Raw genomic sequence first — 25263 nt, forward strand, 5'->3', positions numbered from 1 at the left:
GCTTTATTAATGTGGAGTGTATGGTCTTCTTTTCTTTTATCCTGGGCACTGTGGGGAAGGGCCAACATTTTCACTTTATACGAACCAATAATTTTGAGAACTGCGAGTGAGTCACGAGAACTGATGTAAAGTGCATAGCACCACTCACTGCACCGAGGATGGCAGCATTTGGAATTCGCCTACTCATCCTCAGGATGGTCGGTTCTTCTGTGAATGCTGTTGTTGCTATTATTAGCCGCCCTGCAGCTAACTAGTTCACCCTTCGCGCATGCACGCAAGACCTAATGACCGGTTTTCGCAAAGCGTGTTCGGCGCACCTATTTTCAAAAGGGGCGCGCTCGTGTCTATACGGCTGACCGACTTTTGTCCGCAACTGAGACAACGGTGTATTACGTTGTTCCTTTTCTCACTGCAAGTTTAAGCTTATCTATAATCACAGCTCCAAAGCTGCTTATGGCGCAAATTAACGCTACTTTTCCTTTCACATTTCACTTCACTCATTAAAAGATGGTTTCTCCTGAATCCTTCATGGGTTCAGAATTCATGTTGTTTACCTGAAAAGCAAACTCGCTGGTTGTTGAGTTTTTTTTTTCCAATTCTCTCAGGTCAAGAATCGCTATGGAAAGTCGTGCACCATTTAATTATTCGCTTCAGCCCTTTGAGGAAACAGTCGCGTGTAAGTGCTCTTTTTTAGCTATTTTAAAGCAGTGTAATTATAGACATTCTCTACAGCGATGTGAAACAAATCATTTTAGTTTAGAGTCAACGTCTTGCATCTCGGTGTTTATGCTTCATTTTGTCTCTTGTTTTTTGCCTTCTGCATTCGCTTTCTTTTCTTCGCTCACTTTTGTTTTCTTGCCCATGGTGGCTAGCGCTTTATTGTTGAGATGCCCCTTCGTGATCTGTTCGGGCTTCTACTTTGTAGAGACACTATTCGTCAACATGCTGCTGCTGGTTCACTTTTTCGTGCAGCATGCCCCTGTTATGTTGGCTTTCCTGCATAGCAGGGTGGTCAAATTATGGCGGTGGTGTCTATCGCTCGACCGAGATGTAAGAGCTCAGAACGTGTTAGGCGCGCACATAGATATTTCTAACTCTACACACACGCGTCGCAAGCAAAAAGGGACCTCAAAGTTATGTTTCCTCACCTTTCCAACTGTGCTGTGCCGAACATAAGGGCTTTGCCGAGAAGCCATTAGCGATTCCATCTTCCCTTCACACCTGCTTTGCCTTCTCTGGCTTTGCGGGCTTGCATTTTTCTTTCTTTTTTTTCCCCCCTAACCAACCGAATTCCCGCTACTCTAAAATTCCGTTCATATCGGAGTGCTCAATTGACATTTTAGGTAACTTCTCGCACGGAAAATACCTAAATCATTATGCAAGGTTTGATTATGGCTTCGCAGTACTCATGTTATTGGCTTTACGAGCACCTCTGCTGAAGCGCCCGCCAGTAGAGCTCAATAAACTGGGCTGAACAAGAAAGTATTCAAACTGTTATAATATTGTTACGGCAAGGGGTTTATTCAGACCACGACGGGCGACTCAAACCAACTGGATCCGCTTGCCCAGCACGAGACGCATACACCTAGTTCTCCTCATCTTCTGCGTAGTCAGCGATGCCGATCAAATAGACACCCATGAAGAGGCGTCACAATATTCATTTTACCTCCTGGTCAACAACATTTCAGCTCCGCTTCCCCGTGAAGAACATTTTTCCGCAATGCAGCTTGCTATGGAGAAAAAGCTGGACGACTTAAGGACTTCGTGAAATTAGAGCAGGTGACTTGCTCAGTTTCGTGCACGTTTCCAAAAGACGACAGGCAAAGAAGCCAAACAAAAATGGGACGGAGAGAGAGAGAGAGAGAGAGAGAGAGAGAGAGAGAGAGAGAGAGAGAGAGAGAGAGAGAGAGAGAGAGAGAGAGAGAGAGAGAGAGAGAGAGAGAGAGAAGCAGCAGCAGCAGCACAACGCATTTTCCACCAACTTCAGTTTCCTTGTAGAACACCGTGCTTATATTGAAATTAAAAGCGTCCGCGTAATACCGAGGCGCTGCCTAGACGAAAGTCACACGTTGAAGGTCTGTGCGCTGCTCTATGCCAAGAGCGTGCTTGGCGGCGACATACGCGTGTCTGCAGGATGAGACGAAAACTGCTTGTTTTCTTTGCTGCCTGGTCCACATCACGCTGCTATCCGTGTTCGTTTGTTTGTGAGAGTTTCATTACTCTTTGGGAAGAGGTACTTACCAAGGACGACCATTGCATTCATGAGAAGACTTCGATCCTCTATGGAATCAATGCGAAATCGGGAGAAGACAAAAAAAAAATCTTGAAACGTGGGACACGTGGTTCCCGCAAGCTGGCAAAAATTCCCCCTTCTGCGGAGCACAGGGGACAGGTATGCTCAAAGTAACGTCACCACTGAGCAACAAGCGGGTTTCTTGGCGCTCGTCCTTTGCGTTGCGCTGTTGCCAGCATTGGGCCCTTATATGGAAGTGTTAGGACCTGCTAAATATTTCATGTCACATTACACGTAAGGCTGATTCGCTCTGTATCTTTTGGCAATATTCATGAACGAAGCCATAATACTTTGGGTGCTTTGTAAAGGAAATCCTCTAATTGTAAAGGAAACCCTTTACAATAGATCGCTGTGAGTTTTAATGCATTTTCACACGCTATAATTTTCTGTGACCTATAGGGGTATTCATGGACAGAAGAGCTCGTAAGGAAGACCAAGCTTCGGCTGGCCATACTAAGCGAAACCTAAACAGTTCCAAGCAGGACATTACAGCTGTGCTTGTTGGGCAATCAGGCTTACAGACAGCCCTGTAGCGTTCAAATAACGCGATCACACACGGCAAGCCGTCCTGTGTAACCTCCACCGGGGGGGCCTCATCCCGTCTTCCGGCCGCCTAACGGTTCGGGCAGCGCCCGCCACGTTTTTTTGCGCCTATAGTCAAAACCCAACTGAGCGCAAAGACGACGTGTATTCGTCGAAACGAGCCAAAGCATCCGGCGTAGCGGCGTTTATGGTTTTCCATCCTCCCCACCCGTGGCTAATACACGTCGCACTCCTGTCACAGCCGAGCGGGCGCGCCCACCCCGCAGGCACGCGCTCCGGTGCACATGTGCAGCAAGGGGGATACGAGCGTGGCGCCTGCAGGGAACACGAAGCGGGCAACTTGAGTAGTTTTTATTCGTCGAACATTCTAATAGGATAAAATTAGTTTTTACATATTTACAACTAAAGCCGTCTTCGTGCTTGGCCGGTGACTTCTTCGAGAAATGCGGCTCCGCCACCCTGGCCGGCAGGGTGCAAGTCCTCCTACACGGTGCTGGCGCTATCTGAAAACGGTGGAAAAAAGAAAGAAGCCATTTTGATTGAGAGAGCCAAAAACAAGAAAAAAAAAGCGACGTAGCACAGCTGTATCGTTCCACGTCCCGGCGACGGCGACGTATTTGTATCATAAACGTTTACGACCCATTGCCGTAAATGCTTATACTGAAGCAGCTTCGGTAACTTTTAGCTACGCCGGCAATCTGGCGAAAACCTGAGCGTTAGTGGCGAAGTGGTCACGGTATGTCCTTTAGTCGTTTGCTTACGGCAAGAAAATATAATTTTTGTTTTCTTCTTCAGAGCATCATGCACTGATTTTACTGCCAAAAATTAATGAATGATGCGGCGTGCGTCCTATAGTACACAGGGAGAATATCGTTTGATACCTAAATGCACTTGCTTGTGACGCGTTCAGGAAGACACAAAAACAGCCTGGTAATCAAGCTAGCAAGGCTAACACGTGACCACTACAAGCTTGAAAAAAAAAGTTTGAAACCGCGAAATTATGATTGCCTTCAAATAATAGAATAAATAATGACCTAAAGTCCTAAGTGACAACATTAAGCAGGTGACCTAATTATGCACAGTATATGCTCGTGGTAGTTATTCTAGCCCCTACCACGAATACGGGTGGAACCTGGAATTGGAGGTGTTACTATAAGCTTATTCTACGATGCCTGTGTAGGAAGTTAACGAGGACACTGTGCCCCGGAAATGCACGCTCGGGATTATTTTAGATATTCAAATGTTGCATTCGCTTCAAACAGAGGTTGTGAGCTAACTTGGGTCGGTGCTTCCGTAACGAATTTACTCATCATGGTACTTTGAAATGACCTGCAACGACGCGCAGATACGGGTGCCCTTGAGTCGATTGGCTTTTGCGGGGTTTCACATGATTTACCTTTTGTTGCGGTGTATTCTGTGCTGCTTAGATACAGCTGAATGCCGCTACAAAACTCGTTTTTGGAAATATTATGGTATAGAGAACTAATTACGCTTCATTGGTAGATATCTACAGGGCTCAGCGCCTTTGCATCCTCGAAAAAAAAAAAAACGAAATGAATGAAAGCGATCGTTCTCGTTCAACGAAGTTTTTCTTTCCTTGAAGTAAGGAATCGGTGATAAAAAGATTATGCCTTTGCTTTATTGCTCAAAATGGCACGTACCCAGGAAAGCTGAACACCCGCCGCGGTTTGGCGCCGCTGAGTGGCAGCACCTGACAAAATCTATGCTTATGAATTACGAACAAAAGCGCGTTTACTTTATTTTCAATTAGCAATTTACGAATTATCGCAGAAGTCCCCAGTTTTTTCTGAACAACATACGGAAGGCACTCACTGCTCCATGAAGGTTTGAAAAGTGCCTTAATATAGATGTATCGAGGTGAAAGTGCATTTCACGTACCTTCCAGCTTAAGTTTTAGGTTGCTGCTAAACCGGAAAATTCTATTCGTATTCAACAGCACCATTTCGATAAAAGACGATGCTTTTTGAGAAATTGGGATTCTTGAGGGCATGCGGGGCATCCGAGTATTGTTGCGCATGCCAAGTCCATTACCGGCGTGCGTGGAAGCGCAAGCTCCGAGGCATTAAGCTCGGGTTTTACGAAGTCCCAATGGCATCCTGTTGTGTCGGGTGGCGTTGACCTCCTGATGCATTTTTAGGTTTGAGAGAGGCCTGAGAGAGCCGTGAACGCATTAAACGTGTTCGCTGGCTAGACAGGCACGTATACGCAGGCTGCTGAAGCACACGCAAGCCAATACATTAGACCTTTCGCTCCCCAGTGATGTTTTTTGAGCACTAAATCTCCTGATGCCGTGATTCTCATTGCCTGGAAACGTGCATTTAGATGTAGGTTCCCTAGTATCGAGAACATCACACTCAAAGCATTTTATTTTCGACTTAGCTCCATAAAAAATCACAAATGAAGAGTCAAAATATGACCGCCAATGCAGCGTTGGCTCCAGAAATGGACAACTACGCATGCAGTGGGATACAACTCAAGAACCAAGCGGTAGATGCCCTTAATGGAGGCCCTGCAAGCAACGCCGGCGACGTTTTGTTACTGCTGTCATAATGCTGCGGTCAATCGGCTTGCCCTACTAGCGTGCACCCGCTAGCTGCCGTGGAAAGTCTTTGAACGCGGTGTCGTGACAATAGGTCGGTACCATAGATTTTATGGCCTCGTTTCAGGCGCATCTGAGGCTTCGTTCTAGAGTTGAGCACCACTACGCTATAGCGAGTCCCGGCGAATGCGGAGATATCTACCACTGAAAACCACTCACCTGGTTTATGCATTACATTTCATAAGCTCGCTACGCATGCAGCAATCTGTAAACGCGGTTACCAGTCAGTGTTTCATGCCAACCATTTGCGCTGTCGTTTCCACGCCTGCTCCACATCAGGAAGCCGCTCAAAATATGTGTATACCGTTTTTTGCAACTACTTCGCAAAGCACGGTCCGTGAACTTTTGTTTAGGAGTGACGAATCATTTATTCAGCCTTATTAGGCTGTACCTCATCGTAGACTCTGTTTTATGCAGAAAACCCTGAGTCTGAATTACTTGTCGTCTTCATGGTTCGATTAGCGTGCACCGCTATCATGTGATCCGGGAAAAGCAATGCGCAACGTCACATCGTCATAAGTTGTGCTACTTATATCAGTGCGTTCAGCTGCTGCAGGGTTGATAAACAGGCTTCCAGTTCCAAAAATCTTTCATCTAATTCATTCCATTTTGAAGAAAGCCGTTTCCCAAAGCGCTACTCGCAAAGGAGGAGGCTGTCGCCGTTTCGCTTACTGTATATACTGAACGGAACCGGTGTGTCCCTCTCTGCCACCGTCACGGAGACCGGGAGACGGCGTCACTGCACAAGCGGCACGGCCAGGCGCCGCAGCTGATGTACTCACAAGGCGGGCCGCTGTTGCGGCAAGGCCGACACGGCCTCGGCGCCGCCGAAAGGTGGGTGATGCGCGGGCGGCGATGCCTGCATGAGGCGCGGAGGGTGCATGTAGCCGCCGGGCACAGCGCCCGAGGCACCGGCCGTTCCGCCGAACGGACCCGCGGCCAGGCCCAGACCGAAGGCGCCCGGTAGCAGCGGCCGCATGGCCATGCGCAACTTCTCCAGCTCGGCTTCCTTGAGCCGCTTCTCCTTGGCGCGCCGGTTCTGGAACCAAATCTTCACCTGCGCGGGAAAGATCACCGAACATGACGTCAGCATCGGAAGGAGCGAACACAATGTATGGCAGCATGTTTTGCTTCACCATAGTATAGATAAAACTACTCAAAACAAACAAACAAACAAACAAATAAACAAACAAACAAACGCAGCAGTTGGCAACAGCAACCGATCGCCCGCAGCCCCGCAGTGTGTTGTGCCGTATTACATGGCCAACCAAGCACGGCAGTGAACGTAATCTGCATTTTTATGTTTCACTGAGCTGAACAGGTCGGAGGCGGCAAAAATTTTTCCGCTTACAATTTCGTGTTGTGATTAGCTTTTGCTTAGATAACAAGAAAATCTTTAATAGCGGACTATGTACTTGTGGTGGCCATAGATTTGGACGGAGCTTTGCAGCAGACTTAACGAGTTCCCCGTGTATATATATATATATGGAAACCGCACTACATTTCCAGCTTAAAGGGACACTGAGGACAACACCGTCCAGTTATTACTTTCAGTTAAAAAAAATTGGTTCCCTGGCTTTTTCTGCCCATGTTGACGTTTGTCCGGTAGCTAAAGACGCATTTATTGGCGAGTAATTTCGATTTAAAATCTTCCGGCCAATCTATTTACAGGACCACGTTACCGAAAAAGGACGGGTCGCAACCGTTTTGAAGGGAATGGTGGTGCAGCGTAGCCTCTGGGATCCGCACAATTACTTGCAAAATCTGCCGGTGATGGCGACACCTGTACTTCGCTTCATGGTGTTTTGTAGCTTATAAAAGCTCCGTTTTCGGCAAGAGTGATCTCTCTGTGATTAGAACGCGGTGCTCTATCTATACATGGCAACTTCTATTTGTACTCAGTGTCTCTAAGTTCTCCCTCAATATCCGCTTTCGACGCTGCATGTCCCGTATTTATTATCTTTATTCCTTAGGACCGTAGAGACTGAGCCTCTGTGAAACACCAAGGACGATTTTCTTGACAATTCATATCATCGCACTTCCATAAGTAAGCAGTTTTATTTGACGAAGACGCCCCCTCATATCGCAGAAGTTCTAATACAAGCATGCTGCGTAAGCATGTAGCACTAACATCCTCGTCTCTGCTGCCCATTCTTTTTTTTTTGTCACCACGATCAAAAATCTTGATCCAAACAGAAAACCATAGCAAACAAGCTGAACTTACGATGGCATAATGTATCTGCTGAAACTGTTCTACCGTCAGCATTATCGTTACGCACGACCAGCACAATAAGAGATCTTCAAATCAACTAATAAACTGAGCCACGTTGAGTAATCGATTAGTGCTTATCAATGCGCACGCAAGAGTTCTCAACACTCAGCCTGCACAAGAATTCCGGCAGAGTGACACTTCCTGGTTTTTGCTTAAGACATCAGTTCTTGCGTTGCGCCTTGCATATAGAATTCCAGAAGGGTTCACATTAGAAAAATTTTGTCTTCTTAGGAGCGGTATTCATTAAATTTACTAACGCTGGTTACAATAAATAGTGCGATATCCCATGAGCGCCATTAAAAAAAAAAAATCACTTTGGAGACGTTTGAGGGCTCTGCCACTATGCATTACTGTACTGCAAAAAAGCCATCTTTCCAACAAGGGCTAAGAAAATAACGCGAAACAAAAGAAGTGCAAAAGCATTTTGCAAGCTCGATACAACGTGGTCAGAAGTAACAGAACTTTTTATGTTGTCGCCATGCTTATTACTCGTTTTACGATTCTCAGCGCTGGGCTAGTCGATTGGGCATGATCTGGTAACTTGATATGTTCTAGATACTATATTACTCATGACTGTTCAAACCTGAAGGAACTGAGCAAGTGCCTGAAAAGAACACGTTTCACAACAAATTTAAAACTATATACCAGGTGTTTCAGGGAAAACTTTCAATAATTCTAAAAAAATAGGTTTTTTCGAGGTAAAAGTATGGCTTTTTCAGCATAGTATTACCAGTGTTTGTGGACACCAGGAAATCGGTGAATTGTCTTAAGTGGTGATCTGGTCAACTAATGTTTAATATTTAACTTTTTAACTAGTAGAGGAGGCGCCTAGTTGTAATTATAAATTTGTAGCCGGTCGTCCGTAATAGCCACATCAGTTTTTAGAATTTCGATAACGAGGTTACCCTTGGCGTTGTGGCTCGACAAAATTTGGCTTTTTCGACTAGTTACGTCCACTGGAGGGGTTGCTTTGCCTGCATACTTTCGAAAGCGCGTGTATTTTAGCACGACGCAGTCAAATTTTGTCGAGCCACAGCGGGGAGGGTAATCGCGTTTTCGAAATTCAAAAAACTTATATGGCTATTACCAACGATCGGCTACAAACTTTAATTGCAACTAGGCGCGTAACTCTACTAGTTATAAAGTTAATTATTAATAATTAGTTAACCATCTTACTACTTAAGACGATTCACCGGCTTTCTGGATTCCGTCAACACTGGTAATACTATGCCGCAAAAGCTATATTTTTACCCCAAAAAGCTTATTTAATTTTTTTTTGAAAATGTTTACTGAAACAGCCGGTATGTAGGGTGTCCCAGCTAACTTTAGCCAGGGTTTAAAAATATGCCCCGGCACTCTAAGACGACGCGACCAAATGCAGTGAAACTCAATTAGCTATCTTCGTTCATGACCTGCATGCCAACCTTGACGCTAACCTCCAAACCGGCGCAATCTTCCTCGACTTTGCAAAGGCTTTTGACAAGGTACCCCACAACCGCCTATTTCTGAAACTTTCCTGCCTAAGGTTGCATCCTGACATACTAGCATGGATAAAAGAATTTTTGACTCACCGTTCCCAATCAGTCGTCATTAATAATCAAATGTCTAACTTATTACCAGTTTCCTCAGGGGTGCCCCAAGGATCCGTCCTAGGGCCTCTTTTGTTTCTAATTTATATTAACGACCTACCTCAGAAATTAGATTGCCATATTCGGATGTTTGCCGACGATTGCGTTATTTACAAAACAGTTACTGACTCCGTTAACCAGCAAGCCCTACAAGATAACCTAAATCTGGTACAAAACTGGTGCAACGACTGGCAAATGACACTTAATATAAACAAATGCAAGTATATATCTTTCCACCGTCGCAGTAATCCTCTCCTGTTCCCCTACTCTATCTCTAACGTTCCTATCGACCCTGTCCAATCATATAAATATCTCGGTGTTCATCTTAGTCATGACCTCACGTGGAATAGCCATATCGCGAACATTATTTCATCTGCTAACAAAACGCTTGGCTTCTTAAAGCGTCATCTCCACTCTGCCCCCCAGCATGCTAAGCTACTCGCATACAAATCACTAGTTCGATCAAAATTAGAATACGCATCGCCCATCTGGTCTGCGAAACAAGTATACCTTACTAACTCACTTGAATAAATTCAAAATAGGACAACTAGATTTATTCATTCCTCATACTCTTTTGATATCAGCCTATCAGCTCTGAAATCGCAGTCCAATCTACATACTCTTGCACTTCGTCGCCACATTGCTAGTTTACCCTTTTTCATAAATTCTTTTATTCCGAGCTATCACAGGAACCCTATATCTGCCCTCCCCCACCGCGCTTTTCTCTTCGCACCGGACATCAGCAGCAGGTATCTCGGCCACGAGCACGCACAACTTTTTCTTCATCATTCTTTCCCCGGACTGCTAGCGACTGGAACGGCCTTCCCCATGAACTTGCTGCCATCAGATGCCAAACTATGTTTCTTAACCAAATTACGCGTTTGCTTGCATCACAATAATCATTTTTCTTTGTATAACTCGTTCAATTGTTGTGTACTTTTTCTGTTGTTAATCTATATGTGTCCCACCCCTTATGTAATACCCTCACACGAGGGTCTTTAAGGAAATAAAGTGAAGTAAAGTTAGCTGGGACACCCTGTATAAGCGTGTGTGTGTGGCGCACCCTGTATACCTTCATGGAACATGCCCGGATCTGTATATAGCTTTTTGAGTTAAAAGAGCGCTTTTTTCGGCGTAGCATTGTCAGCGGTGTAGTACATCAGAATACTGCGTGCTAACTAGCAGGCTGGTTAACCAATACTGAGTAGTTAACTTAAACCACGCAGAATAAAATTGAGCTGCTTCGGTTTTACTAACCGTCAAGCAAGCTTAGAACAGCGCGAAGGTTGAAGGTCGAGCTTTTGTTTCTTTCAGAGACGAAAGAGCAAGCATTGACAAAATGCGGTAAGGCATGACGCGACAGCATGTCTGCGACAAAGAAACTGAAACTAAACAGAGTATTACTGCAAACAAAGGTATTGGAGTAAAAAAAGTTAAATGTATCCACAGACAGCACAGTTACATTCAAGGCAGTCTATAAACATAGAACAAAATCACTAAAAAACGTGTCATGTAGTCAGCTTGATATCACGGAAAATCATGTTTGACTGAGAAGAATGTAATTATTACAGGTCAGCTTTGATTAATTTTTTTCAATGTCTTTTTTAAACTTGCTCTTAGGCCAAACATGAAACTTAAAGCCGGGTTATTTAGAAGAACTGGAATATGGTAATTTAGCTTTTGTTTTCCACAGTTATTCCTTCTTTAAAGCGGTAGGTTTCTTTCTTGGCTGATGAGGAATTTAGTCGGAAGACGGTTAGGAACGATGGGATGCAAACAATTGCTATGGATATAATGTAAGAAGCGAAATATATAAACCCGATTTGCTTTGAGCAGATTAAGCGTTTATACAGTGATGACGTTGGTAAGTTTTCCGATCTGTCATGGTAACCCACAATAGCTCGGGGTGCCTTTTTTTGTGTTGCAAAAGCATGAACTTCTGATCATTACTCAAAGCTGTGGTAACCCAGACCAGGGCACAATAAGTTTATTTATTTATTTATTTATTTATTTATTTATTTATTTATTTATTTATTTATTTATTTATTTATTTATTTATTTATTTATTTATTTATTTATTTATTTATTTATTTATTCTCAAGGCACGAGGGCACAGAGAGTTTGGGCATACAAAATCGTAGGTGGACTCCTTGAAGATGGCAGCATTCATTATGGCGCCGATGAAGGCAGGGAGGTGGTTCCACTCGTTCCCGGTATAGGTCCCACTTGTTGCACATAATAGTGCGCAGTACATAGAAACTTCTAACGAAACGGGTAACTGGTTGCTGATCCTGATTTATTTAGTCTTAAAATCATTTTATCCGCTCTAACTTCGCGGTGTCCACAATTTATACGCCTTAAGCGCTGATGGCATGCGCAGATCCAATCGTGAAAGCCTCGCTGAATAAATGCAGCCCAACAAAAGCAGTACAACGCAATGCATATTTCGCTACCCCGCAGCCTCTACACGCCACGTGTATAGTATGCATAGGTATCGCTGCCAGCTGTCTGGCGCCATCTGGCCTCAGCCTTATGAAGTGCTGTTTCATATGCGAATGTAAGCACATGCACTGCCATCGTTTCGAGAAGTAAAGGGCGATTGGAAAGCTAGCTGTCATTTCAGCCACGCGCACAGAATCTTTCTGGAAAATTTTGGAGGCTAGTGTGTCGAGGTTCACTCTACTCCGTGCAGCAAGTCTTTGCAAATTAATTTAGGAAGATGGAATTGGTTTGTAACAATACCTTGGAAGGCTCAAATACAGTTCTTGAATAATTAATGTATTTACTTTCATAATGAAAGCATTTTTTTTTCTCCAGGAAGTATCTGCAAATTTGGGGAAGCGTTTATTACGCTGCATAAAATATTCAGAAAAACTGTACTTTTCAGCAACCAATGAAGGGGTGCGTTCATTACGCGATTAAATACGGAAGAACCACAAAACTATCTGAGGATGACCCGGTTGGACACAAATTTTAGCGAACAGATTTTTAGCGCTATAAACTCGGAGCAGCTAAGATTAGAAGGCGGCTGCGTGAATTGAAAGGATCGAGTGGCTAATAAAAGATACATCTACGCACTGCATGAGATGTGCATCCACATTTCTGATGATGATAACGGGATTTTATCGCGCAAGGGGATACTTGGCCAAGAGCTCTGACCACAAGGTGATTGTCCACTACAGGCCAGGTCACATTTATTTTTAAGTTTTGAGGCTAAAGAACCTTAAAAAACATAATAACATGATCGAACAAATTGAAATAGTCAAGCGACTCTGGGTTCCGTTGTCGACCAAACACAAACTCATGTATGACCATGACCCGCTCACTCAGAAACAAACTGCACAAAAAGGCGCATATTGCCTTGCGAAGCCTGTTGAATTGGAAAAGATGTTGCGTTAACAGGTGGCGAATTCTTGCACAGCACCTGTTTTATTAGTTGTTCTTTTGTATACGTCGTGTTTATCGCTAAAAAGTTAGCAAAGCCAGTAAGTGAACGGTGTCAGGCAGTTTTTCTTATATTATGCGACGGCACGGGGAAGGGGCGCCTCGCACCAAATTGTCATTGGGGCTAAAACTGCGACATACGAAAGCACGCCCTCTGTCCGCTGTTTGTCAAAGAACACCGCACGGAAACGCGTACCCTCGTGACAACTCTAATAGCATCCCTTCTTATTAATGGGTGACGAAATCCCACTGCGCACACATGCTCGAAATTACGTGCTCCTCAGGACTGTATATACTGCAGGGCACGAAGATCAAACAGCGTATGTGATTGGGCCATCTAAACAACACATTGGCCTATTACGTAGCTCCACGCGTAAGCACCGTGGTAATCTGGACACGTGTTGACGCACGTTTACATAAAGCGCCGCCGAGTTAAACGCGGCAACCAGCGCAGGCAAAACTGGTTGTAACACTGGTGGCGCAAGACATGATAAATGCGAAAAACACTCATCTCCTAGCTGCAGCACAATGAGTTTAGGCGCATCAGAGGCGGCTCTCCAAAAGGGCGCTCCCAACTGGCGTTGCAATCAAGACGGACGGAGGAGTGAACAAAGGGGACGAGAAAATGGGAGGCCAAAGAAGAGTTGCGCCAAACAATCACGCAGCAGCCCCAGTGAAGGCGCGCGAACGAGGAAGGAGAGAAAGAGCGACAAATGGCGCGTTAACGCGGCGTGCACGGCGTTCTACAGCAAAGGAGGGGAAAAGAGCTGTGGAAGCGCTTGGACTGCAGCTTGCAAGCTCTATAAGGACCGAGCGACAGTCCGTAAAATGGCCTTCCGTCGAGCTTCCGCAGCGTACACGTTCCGACGTCGACGAGAGTTCTAACAAACGCAAATTGTGAAAGCTGTTGGTGCAAGAAGTTCGCTCCGTCCACTCATGCGGTCAGCCTACGAATCGTTGAGACGTTTAGCGTGTTTGTTAGTTCAATTGAAGTACAAAAAAGAGGCCATATCTGTGACTGATTTTTTTTTTTTTTACGAGAGAAAGCGAAATTTTCTTCGATAGGTCAAGCGTGCGTAAAATTATAAGTAATGCGAATGCAGTTTTGGAAAGAGTAAATTCAGTTATTCGTTCGGTTGATAATTACTTTAACGCCGCTGTTAATATCAAAGTCTGCGGGTTCGTCACCATGAGAGGTTATCGACCGCGATCAGATTTGTGTGGCGCTCAAGATTCAATGCGCGCGATATGCCGAATAATTTCATGCACTCAGAATTTTTCCGATGTTACAAAAGTAGTTCTGCGTTAGTCTTTCAATTGCAAGACTAAGTTCATCATGTGAACTTTTCATTATCGGGTTCGACTAGACACATACAAGTGACAATAACAGCGACGAGGAGGAGGAGAAAATGTGTAGGTGGCGCCATCCGTTGAACGCTACGGGAACTATTTGAGGGTTTAGCATGCACCCGGTGGTTGATGATGCGTGCAGCGCGGCACCGATCTCGGAGGCTATGTGCAAATGGCCTCGAGGTCCCGTTATAGCCGTGTATCGTCAATACGACCACCATTCTCTGGGGTTACGAAGAAACTTTTTCAATGAATTTACGCCTCGGTAACATGAGAACTCGCTCTCCGGACAATGGACGGGATGAAAATGTACGGAGTCCATTGGGGACCATGTATTTTTGGCGGCTTAATAAGGCCAAATATAAAATATGGTTTATGGTTTGTGGGGTTTAACGTGCCCACTGATTCAGGCTATGGGGGACTCCGTAGTGGAGGGTTCCGGATAATTTCGACTACAATGGGGCTCTTTAACGTGCACTGACATCGCAGAGTACACGGGCCTCTAGCACTTCGCCTCCATCGAAATTCGACCGCCGCGGCCGGGATCGAATCAGCGTCTCTAAGGTCAGAAGCCGAACACTGTAACCTCTTAGCCACCGCGGGAGCCATCGGTTACGAGATCAAAGTCTCTACTGCCTGAACCATCTTTTCTCTCTATTTTGAGTGCATGGCACCAGTGAAAGGCAAATGAGAAAGTGCAAAGCACCAGAGAAAGTGCAAATGCTTGAGCGATGGCTTTTAGTTTTTGGTTTCATGCATTACACTGCCTAGAATCCCGGGCGACGCGCCTTACTAAATGTCTGCATTGCATGAATGGCCATGAGGAAAACTCTCTGCTGCATGTGCTACTTTTTAAACAGTATTCAGCAGTTTTCAACAGACTGAGTAACGATATGTACGAGTGGTTCGTGACATATGAGCACCCAAGGTAGGAGATGCGCCATCTCGCTGTAAGGTGGAAGCACCCGTGTCATGAACCACTAAATGGTTAAAACTGCACCGCATTACTTTAAAAATAATGGCGACGGGATAATGCACTTGAGGTTCCAATATTTCGTCTAATTTCCACTTGACCCACCACTATGCACAGAAGCAGACATTAACCGTATACCTGTATTTGTGAACTATTTTTTCTTCTTTACGATTCGTTACTCCGAACGACTCGTTTTATGGAATGTTTTGTTCTGGGACCAAAGTGTCCACATTAACAAGGCACTACTGTAATTCATTATAACAAAACTGAGGTGTCCCTATGATCAGGTCGCTTTGAGCAGTAATGGACTTCAACAATGGCCTATTTAGAACAAAAACGCTACTGTAACTTGAGGCCATAGCATAAAACCCCCAAAATCGAATACGTCGGACTTAACTACACTACTTGGATCTCACCCCATGCTTCTTCACTGATAAGATAATAACAACTTGAATATAAATGTGCGCATTCTTAGAAAAGTATGCTGCAGCTTATGTGAATTAGAGAAAACCTAGCGCCAAAACCATGCAAACCGCAAGGACGAACGACGACGGGACACCTTGTGGTTTGCATGGTTTTGACGCTAGGTTTTCTCTAATTCAAGTATGCACCAACTAGCCCAAAAAGAGGTGTTAATGCAGCTTATATAATGTTTGCGAGGGCAAGTTTCATGCGTAGAATAACAATGATGATGGTGATATCCATAAAGGAAATAACATCCAACCGGACTGCTGTGAAATTAAAGACCAAATACCAAGGTGATACAGCCCAGATTATGACGTGCAATTTCGATGCCATGTGGGAGGCAACAACCTTGACAAGGCTGTGGCGAACTACGAGTGGCGAACGGCGGCGGCTATGGCTCGGGCGTGCGGGAGAAAAGGCGCCAGGAGCACGCGCAGCTAGAACAGCGCGCTGCCCCGGCTGCGGAGCTGGTGTAGATACAAAGCTGCGCTTGAATTGCTTAACAGAATACAGAATCAGATGCAAATCATCATCATTTACGTCTCTAAATCCCTGCGTCAAGTGAATGCTTGAAATGGTGTCCATAAAAATAAGCACGCATAATGCACTAAAGAAACGAACTGATACTGACGGTGTGGAGGCGCTCATCCTAATCCAACTCTGCATCGTGCATATGTGGTCCTCTATAAGGCGGCTTAAACTTAAAAATGTGCTCTCTTCTCCAAGGGGCGGGAGTCCGGCGAAGCTCCTTTCTACTGCGGCCTTACGCGGCCTTTCACACGTGAGTTTTGCCGTCTTTCTATGAAATTCTAACTTCCGTCGCAAGGACAACTATCGATTTGTTTGCATATTATACATTTCCTCCGTGATCTCCACTTGGTTTTATTTAATACAAACTATCATTTTAGTTTATATTACTTTACTCCTGCGCATGTGTTCAAACAAGATGTGAAATGAAATGAAACATTCGAGGGATCTGATGGCACTTCCTTCACACCCTCATTACACAAGCAGTACGGGGGCAAGCAGACGCGAAATGAAAACGAAAGCAAGGCCAAAGCTGCCTTCTTTTCTTTCGTTTTCTGCAAGGAAGTGTTACATGCATTACGTACTTGGCATGAAGGCGCACATTTTCACATCAAGACAAGAGGAGCGAGCCTGAATTTTGTTCATTGATTAACGCTGTCTTGTTTTTTTTTTCACGGGCCTACACCCATAGCCAGCCTGCGCATGGATCACTGCTATCCACCGCCAGGTTTCCTCAAATTACACTCTATGTCACCATAGAGGTGCGCGAGTAAAGGAGTTTCCGGACACTACATCTTTCCTTTTTATTTCAACCATTTATCTGCCTATTTATCAGCATTGGCATGTCCATTTATTGCAGGATTAATACCGAGATTTAAGTGTTGTGCGCCCATTTTCGATAAGAATACGTCTGAGGCTACGCCGACTTTCATGCTCTCATGCATCGACCTGCAACTCTAGTGGGAAATAGATGTAACGTCTTTGCCGAAAGTAACCAGGCTGCATGTTACGCTTCTCACTCGTATAGTACAGCTCTCACTGCTTCGCTCAAGATCAAAATGTCTTGAACGGTGAGGACAAGGGTTCTCCTTATTTTACAGAGATTTAAAGCTTCAAGGGTGGCGTAAGTGCGCCACTATACGTCCGAGAAGCAGATCATAAAGTCTGGTTACTTTTGGCAAAGGTGGCATCGTCCTAACGGAGAAGAGTCCATCTCGGGGCGCCCTCAGACTTTCGGGGCGGCCATCGCGACTCGGAACGGGGCAGCGGCTGACCTGCGTTTCCGTGAGGTTGAGTGAGGAGGAGAACTCGGCGCGCTCGGCGATGGACAGGTACTGCTTGACGCGGAACTTGCGCTCGAGCGCTAGCAGCTGCTGCGTGGTGAAGGGCGTCCGTGGCTTGCGGTTGCTCTTGTGGCGTCGTAGTTGGCACTTGACCGGCAGCGAAGGCACTTCGCCCGGCTCTGCGCCAGAGAGACACAAGGACCAACTGTCGGTCGGACTGCATGTGCGCCCGCGAATGGTGACTGCCGTGCAAGCCACTGGTGCGCCATTTATGAACTGCCTTGTTTTCATCCAACCTTGCCATTAAAACATTGCAGCGCGTGCAAAATCCTTTCAACGCGCATACTTCTGGTCGCGATGTGACCGAAGCCGTGATGGGCAGCCTTGGTCGAAAGTCTTCAGGCCACGCGGTTTGCCTTTAAGCCACGTAGTGGAGTCCTGATACACCCCTCAACTTCTAAAGCTCAGAAGTGAAGAGATTCCTCGTCCTCACCTTTCGAGGCCCTTTGATCATTAGAAGTGCTTTAAGTGTTCGGCATGGCTCAAAATGAAACCATGTGGACTGAAGACATTTCACCAACGCTTCTCTATCTCTCCCCCTTTTCCCCTTTTTACTCCTTGCATCCCTTCCCCCCCCCCCCCCCCCCCCCAACCTTGCGGTGCACCTGTGGACCACTCTCGAGTTTCGAGGCCGGGGAGCTGCCTGCTTAGCGTGTAGGCCGAAGGGGCCGACGCCCGGTGCGAATAAGCCCGCACCGGACGAAGGAACGCGGTGTTCTGGACTTCGCCGGTTTTTTTTTTTCACAGGGAAAGTGAGTTATATATTGTGATACGTAGTTTTTTGTTTTTTCAGAAAGTGTGTTGGGAAACCGAAAATATGCTGGAAAAGAATTCTAGTGCTGCTCCACAGCACGTGCCTTATGTCCAGCTTGCTTCTCCGCCTGCTCCGAAGACGACTAAGTCTTCGTCCAAGGTCAGCAGCTCGAGTTCCAGCTAATAGTCCACTGAACAGTCAGTTCATCGGCAACCTCTGCGACTACCTAAGCGAAACGGGTATTCAATCCTTCTTTTAACTTTCTGTCTCTGCATTCCTTCCCCCTTTCTCAACTTATTCCTCATGGCGCACTTCTCGAAAAAAAAAATAGTTGCAGCTCTGTAGCGAGGCAGAGTTAGTACAGGATATTTCCAAAGCTTGTAGTGTCACATGCATGAAGTGAGTGATGAAAGTTTTGTCTAGTAGAAGAGCAGGCCATGGCTTTAACGTGCAGATGTTGCTCGCTCTCAATGAGTACCATGATACACTGCATAAAAATTTACAGAACGCTAAGATGAAACTCTGAACTTGCTCTTGTGGCATACGACGTGCGCAGCGTCTGCCACGCATGCTGTTGCATCCTTTGCACTATAATAAAAGCGACACGCTCGATAGCCGGTCACTAGTCGATTGTTTGTGCTCGCAGCTTGAAGACCACCGGAGAAAAAGAAAGAGGCTGGATGAGCAGAAGACGTCAATCCAGATTTTAATGCATGTTTACACCATGGATATCGCCTATCTTTTTCTCCAGTCGGTTACGCGATGTGCGGTATAGTATCGGACGCAAATGAAACGCGACCAGTACAACTCAAAGCAGCGCAGCAAAATAAGCTTTTCCCTTCTGCAGAACCAATTAAAGTGGCCGAAAGCGAGATTTATATCAGCATCTTAAAGACCCCATCTTCGCCATCATTGATCCGTTGGTTCTGCTCTTTCAAATGCTCGGCGGCATGATAAAGCCTTGGCTGTGCAGTGGAACCAAATCAGTGAATAGAAAGGAGAGTCCACCTGTGTCGCCGACGGCAGCTTTATGTAGCCGCACACGATGGTGACAAGGCGGTCAAAGGGGGCGAACGCGTTGCTAAGGCCGAAGACGGGCGGGGAGGGCGATACGGCGCAACAAGCAGCGAAAGTAAAGCCCCTCAAATGAGGGGCTTTAAGTGAAAGCAGCGTGCACGGAGCGCTCCTCTCGGCAAGAGAAAGAGGCTGAACGCGGCGGCACGCAAAGCATCAAAGGAGGCAGGGGAAGCCGAGCGCACTGTCCAACTAAGAAAAACGGCTGGAAGCGGAGGCTCCTGAAGCTGCGAAAGCAGCCAAGGAGACTAGAGCGCCGCACAGCGGGACAAATAGAGGCGGGCAAACACGGCGGCCGACCCAGCAGCCGGTGCCCTATTGCGGCTACCCTCATCTATGAGCCGCCCTAGCGTGTGCTATGCCTTTCCTGCAGTGAACTTAATGCTTACACATACTCTCGACGGCAAGACAGAAAGCAGTTTTTGGTCCTAGCATCGCGGTAGATGATCCTGACTTTGGTTTGATTTAGTTCATAGCGGTTTAACGTCCCAAAGCGACTCAGGCTATCAGGGAAGCCATACTAACAGGCTCCGCAAATTTCGACCACCTGGGGTTCTTTATATAAATCGTGAAATGACATCGCACAGTAAACGGGCCTCTAGCATTTCGCCTCCATCGAAATGCGATCGCCGCAGCCGGGATCGAACCCGCGTCTTTCGGGTCAGCAGCTGAGCGCCTTAACCACTGAGCCACCGCGGCGGCCCGATCCTGACTTTGGATTCATTCCGACTGAACCAGGCAAGTATAACTCGCCCAAACATAGTATTAAGCAGAAACCACCCACAAATGTAATTGTTTATTTGCAAAATTTGCAACGCAAGAATCGGCATGCATTTATTCAATTTTCCTTCTTACCTCGCGCACATAGCATTCTCGTGCCGTAGCATTTGGCGTCGAAAGAATATAATTTCATTTGATTTCACTAATTTGGGTCCATTCACAAGCAAATGGAGGGGGCCTAGGTAAAACCAGCAATTTCGCTGCTTGAGTGGTCCCTGTCCCCCTTTACATGTATTGGCGGACCGGTGACATATAGAACACTGAGAAAAACGTTAAAAAAAACATGATTACAGTTACAGCTCGAAGAGTACTTGCTACCCGTACTCCCATCGTCAAGTCTGAAACACAAACTAGTGAAAGTCCGTAAACTTACTCGAAATGCATGGAAGAACTCCGCTTTCCCTCCAATGTTTTAGGCAAAGAGAACATCGGTGCGGCCACATGCCTCTAACAACTCTTCAGCCGAGCGATTCACGCATAGACTGGTACACAGTTGCTTAGCATCATGTCTGCGGTGACTTGGTTCTTTGTGTCTGGTTGCGGCGCCGAGATTGCGAGAGAGCGTGCGACTCCGGGGCAAGAACTCGGGCCCCGATATTCAAGAAGCGGAAATGCAGCGTTCGGACGCTATCGCCGGTCAAGCGGGCGACTAGGGACCGTATATACTGACGACCCATTTCATTTTACCATTTATTTGCTCTTCTGCTATGGGTCGGTGCTACCAGTGACGTAATCATGGGGGTCAGCGGCCTACGGCACTCTGGTCTTAACAGAAACACGCCCATGATGTCATATGATGTCGCACTGGCGGACCGGTGCCGACGCCGACAAATGACGGAGCCCGACAACGCTTTCGACATGCCTGACGAGCTTCGTCAGCGCTAATCCAGTCTGGGCAAAGAAAAGCCCTGCAACGACTGTGCAGGCTCTTTCACACTTAGAGCGAAACTGGGAGCGCGTGGACGCCGCGCTTCGCGAAGCGCTGCCGCCGACAGCGGGGGAGAATCGGCTGCAAATACGCATGCGCAACACAAGCACGGCCGGCTGCTCTTCCCGCGCATGTGCATTGAGACACCAATTCTCACAGCCTCTCGCCCGCAGCGTTACTCGAAGCGCGGCGGCCACGCGCTCCCAGTTTCCCCTTTAAGTGTGAAAGAGTCTCTACTACAACGAATTAGCCCAGAGGCAGGAAGGTGCATGGCTAGCGGCAGGATCGCGACCAGACCGGCCGTATCTGTGTTTCGCCATTTGCTTCCCCACCTGCTACTGCTTTCGTCACTACTGACGTCACGGCCAAATTAAATGGATCATTAGAAATTACGGCCCTATGTTTCATTTCCGATTTTAGACCCTTAGCTTTTTAATTGATGTTGCGGCCTCTTTGAGGCAGCACCCTTTGCCCTGTATGCATACAGGAGGAAGTCCGTTTGCCAAGACCTATATGTTGTGGGTGGAGGCGCAATAAAGTAATTGAATTTCCTATCGCAAAACACCGCCCTCCGAGCAGTAAACTGCTAAAGACAACGTCTGGTACCCGCAGCGGCGTCTCCCGAAAGCCGGCGCCGCTGGCACTGAGATGGTCGCATTCACCGCGAGACACTGGCGTCTCAGGTCACGCCGCGCTGCTAAAGAAATGTACCGCGCCGCCGCTGCTGCCCGCGCTGCAAGGATTGTGGCCCAGTGATCTTTGAACACGCGCAGAATATCACCGGCGAAGCAAGCATGGCAATAACGCGCACAGAAGGGAACGAACAAAGACAAAATTCGGAGCCTTGCTTATACTATACTCGCTTGGCAGCGGTGACGCGTTGTATTTTTCTCTCTAAGCGGCAGCTGGAAATCGGTTACTCGCAGCCTATTATTCACAGTTAGCATGTCATGCAGATTGGTATGTTAGTATGCAACGCTTGGCGACTGGTAATTGCCGGACCTTTGACGGTAAAGAATTCCTTATAACGTCGAAGGAGGCTTCGCACGTGTTGATGTCTGTGCTTTGACAACACCGAGCTGATACTGAAACTGAACTCAGGAGAGGGCAGACGCACTGGTGACTTCAGCGACTGCGTCCAGGGAAGCAACCGTCGCTCCTTTATTTAGCTGTCGCCATAAGAACTTTAGCTTGCCCCTTCTACAGACTGGCGATACCACTAGCCACATACTTGAAGATGGTATACCACGTTCGTTGCGAGGGCTTCACCCGCGAGATGGAGCTTGAATCGCGACTGACAAGCGCAGTGCTGAATGATGTCCATGGCCTAGGATAACGCGTCAGGGGAACACTGTAGCAGCACAACGAAGGTTATAGAGCACGTGTGTACGTTCACCTTCCCATGATGTGCAACGCCCTTTGGCGCGATGAGGTCGCCACCAGCTCTTCGGATCTGCGGGCCGTCCCAGCGTGCAGGTGTCCTCGAGCTGAGCAACGATCGGTCCACTGGTGACGCGGAGTCTGCTCCTGTTTCCACCAAGGCGTTAAAATTCCGCCCGTCAAGAAAAACTCCCAAACGAGCGGTTCTTGCTCTCTCTCCGCAGCTTGGTTTTTCAAATGGCCACGTCGGGAGCAGCAGTCGTGGCTGACGTCCGTTCATCGTCGTGGTGGCTTTGCTGGGTCGCGTCGTTGTCGGAGTTATCTTTGTACATGGCGCCGCCGTGTATGGAGGATATTCGATCGCCGTTCCGTTGGAAGGCAATGCCACGCACAAAGTTTGCTCTCTTTATTTTCCCCTACGGGGATTAGTGAGCTTCGCGCAATGGTATCTGCGCCCGTGCACCGTGGGGATGCGAACCATGCAGGCGACGATGATGGCTACCTCGACGTGGCGCAAGTATTCCACTCGTGGAGTCACGAGCCGGGTCATGGTACGTCGGATGTCAATGCGCTTCGTATATGGACAACGAGGGAGGATGTGACCGGCCTCACGGCAATGAAAGAAGCTCAGTTAACAGCTGTCTGGGGTACGACAGGCATCACATTTACTGAGGCCTGCGCATCGCTCTCACGGCAGGCGGGTGTTGTTGTGAGGGCGTCGTGACTGCACACCAGGTTCCTTTCGACGAAGGCCTAGCATAACTCGAAGTGGGGCCAGTTTGCGTATACTGCGGTGGCGTAGTTCATGGCTAATGGTTCTCTCACCGCAGTTATCGGCGACACTTAGCCAAGTGCCTAGTCAACCTCTTCTCCAACAAGACCTCTGAGTGTTGCTACTCGAAGCTGCGTCGATCGATGATGCCAGCAGTCCGTGTATGTCATCACGAACGATATTTTAGATAACGGTTTGCACACACTCCATCCCCGTGGCTTTCTGAGATGACTCGTGAGTCCAGGGTATTCTCAACTGTAGGCGTTTCACTAATGAATTTGGCTAGATTCTTCAGTGGCTTGCGTACTACAGCGAAAAGTGGCTCCTTGACGCGTTGCATCCAAAGTTATCTCTTTCCTCGCTCATAACTGTGTCTACGCGTCGAAGAAGGCACTTCAATCAGCGAAGTGTGTAAACACCAACTCATTTGAGTCCTGAATGCTTGAGTGTTGGATCAGCCCCGGTGTTTATTCCGAATAGTGAAGGTCTTCAGCAGCTAACTTTTGAATTAATCTCAACTTGCCAGGCAGGCACGTATCCAAAAGAGGGGAGGGGTGTGTCCGAGCCCCCTCCCCCCAATACGAGAAACTACCTTGGGTCTCTCCCGAGAAAGAAATTCTGTCTGCGTGCTTTTGCCAGGGGAGCTTCATAATTCGCATACAGCGTAAATCAGCACAAAAACAAAAAAACTGGCTCCGTTTTGCCCGGTCATCCTAGATTTTTTTTTTTTTTTTGTGTACACTGCCGCCAGGTCAGTTTAGTTGAGCTCTTTGGGATAGACGCCTCGGAAGGCGTTCAAAATGGGCAGCCTTTTGAGCAGCCTAGAGCTCGAACTCCGGTCGTGTATACGGACGACCAAATGAATTCGTCAGAGCAGATAGTAGTAGAATTGCTTGTTAAGGCTGTTATTCAGGATCGCCGGAGCTGCCGCCGGAGGTATGGTCTTGACATCAGACGCTTCGGGTTTCTTATAGCAGCAGGCCGACATTGAGTCGGCCTGCTACTACGCCGCCATTATAAATGCTATCCCATCAGCATGCATCAACAGTGGCACTGAGATCAATAATTTCAATGAATCATTAATTTACAAACAAATAAAAAGCACGGGTCCGAGTAGTGAACATTGGGGAATTCTAGTTCAAACTTGTTGCAGAGAATAGGTGATGTCGCCGCTCACAATCTCACTGTGCCAGTAACTAGCCGGTTAAAAAGACAAGATGTCTGTTTTCGCTAACGCCAAAGGAATGGTGTTAATCAAGGAAAATTTTATGGTCAGCAGTATCAAAGACGTCCTTCATGCCAACAAACAATAACAGACGCAGGGCCTGAGTTGATCTACCTTGAAGTAAGCACAGTAGGTGACATGAAATCTTTGGGCAGTAGCCCGGGTTAATGAGAGCGTAAGGTATTATACTTATCAGTTTTTTTATAAACTCGATTAAGTTTTTATTTTCGAAAATTATGTCTAATGCACTCAAAAAATTAACTTCCTTGTAGATGTATGGGTCTGAACGATCACCATTTCTAAATATTGGCGTGACCTTATCGATTTTGAGGTATGACGATAGGAACTGCATTTTTTCAAGGAATTAATATTTATAAGTTATAGTGGACCGGACTTCGAGCGACAGCACTATACTTTATCAGGCGCGCAGGAATTCCGTCCGGTATAACCGCTTTATTAACTAGTGGTATAGTGTGTGTGTGTATGGGGTGGGGGTTAACGTCCCGAAGCTGCGCATGGGCTGTGAGGGAAGCCGCAGTGCGGCACTCCGGAATAATTTTGACCATCTGGAAATTTTTAAGTCCGCAGACATCGTGTTGCACTCGTTAAGGATGTACCTCATGCCACCCGCTGCGTGTCTACTAAAGCAGCAAGAGTGTCCTTAGGCAAAAATGCCGGTGTGTGTCTCTGCGTGGCCGCCGAGTGAAGCCTTCGCAGCTAGCAAGCGAGCCGAGAACCGCCCCCTGACGACAGGCGGAGGCAGAGAGGCAGGCGCAGCGACGTTCCCAAGCGAGCGGCGAGAGGGGGGGGAGGGAAAGCGGTGCAGAAAGCGATCACGCGTTATCAGCTGATCAAATGTGGTGCGCCAAATAGGGGAAGTGCGTATAAGGC

The 25263-nt window shown here is 46.9% G+C and overlaps 1 protein-coding gene across 3 annotated transcripts in view; it reads right to left on the reverse strand.

The window, feature by feature from the left end:
• Nucleotides 1-3212: 3212 nt before the first annotated feature.
• The window catches only part of LOC144134915 (homeobox protein MSX-2-like), a 67889-nt gene continuing 45838 nt past the window's right edge, over nt 3213-25263 (reverse strand). The window contains exons 2-4 of one of the 3 annotated variants that reach the window (XM_077667723.1): nt 17391-17578; nt 6239-6513; nt 3213-3339 (exon numbers count right to left, since the gene is read on the reverse strand). In XM_077667723.1, the coding sequence (XP_077523849.1) occupies nt 3336-3339; nt 6239-6513; nt 17391-17578 (467 nt within the window). In that variant the 3' untranslated portion in view covers nt 3213-3335. Of the gene's footprint in view, nt 3340-6128; nt 6514-17390; nt 17579-25263 lie in introns of all 3 variants that reach the window. The other 2 variants (XM_077667729.1, XM_077667735.1) reach the window with 2 other exon arrangements.

Source organism: Amblyomma americanum, chromosome 1 (assembly GCF_052857255.1).
Source record: "Amblyomma americanum isolate KBUSLIRL-KWMA chromosome 1, ASM5285725v1, whole genome shotgun sequence".
In the NCBI taxonomy this organism is placed as follows: domain Eukaryota; kingdom Metazoa; phylum Arthropoda; class Arachnida; order Ixodida; family Ixodidae; genus Amblyomma; species Amblyomma americanum.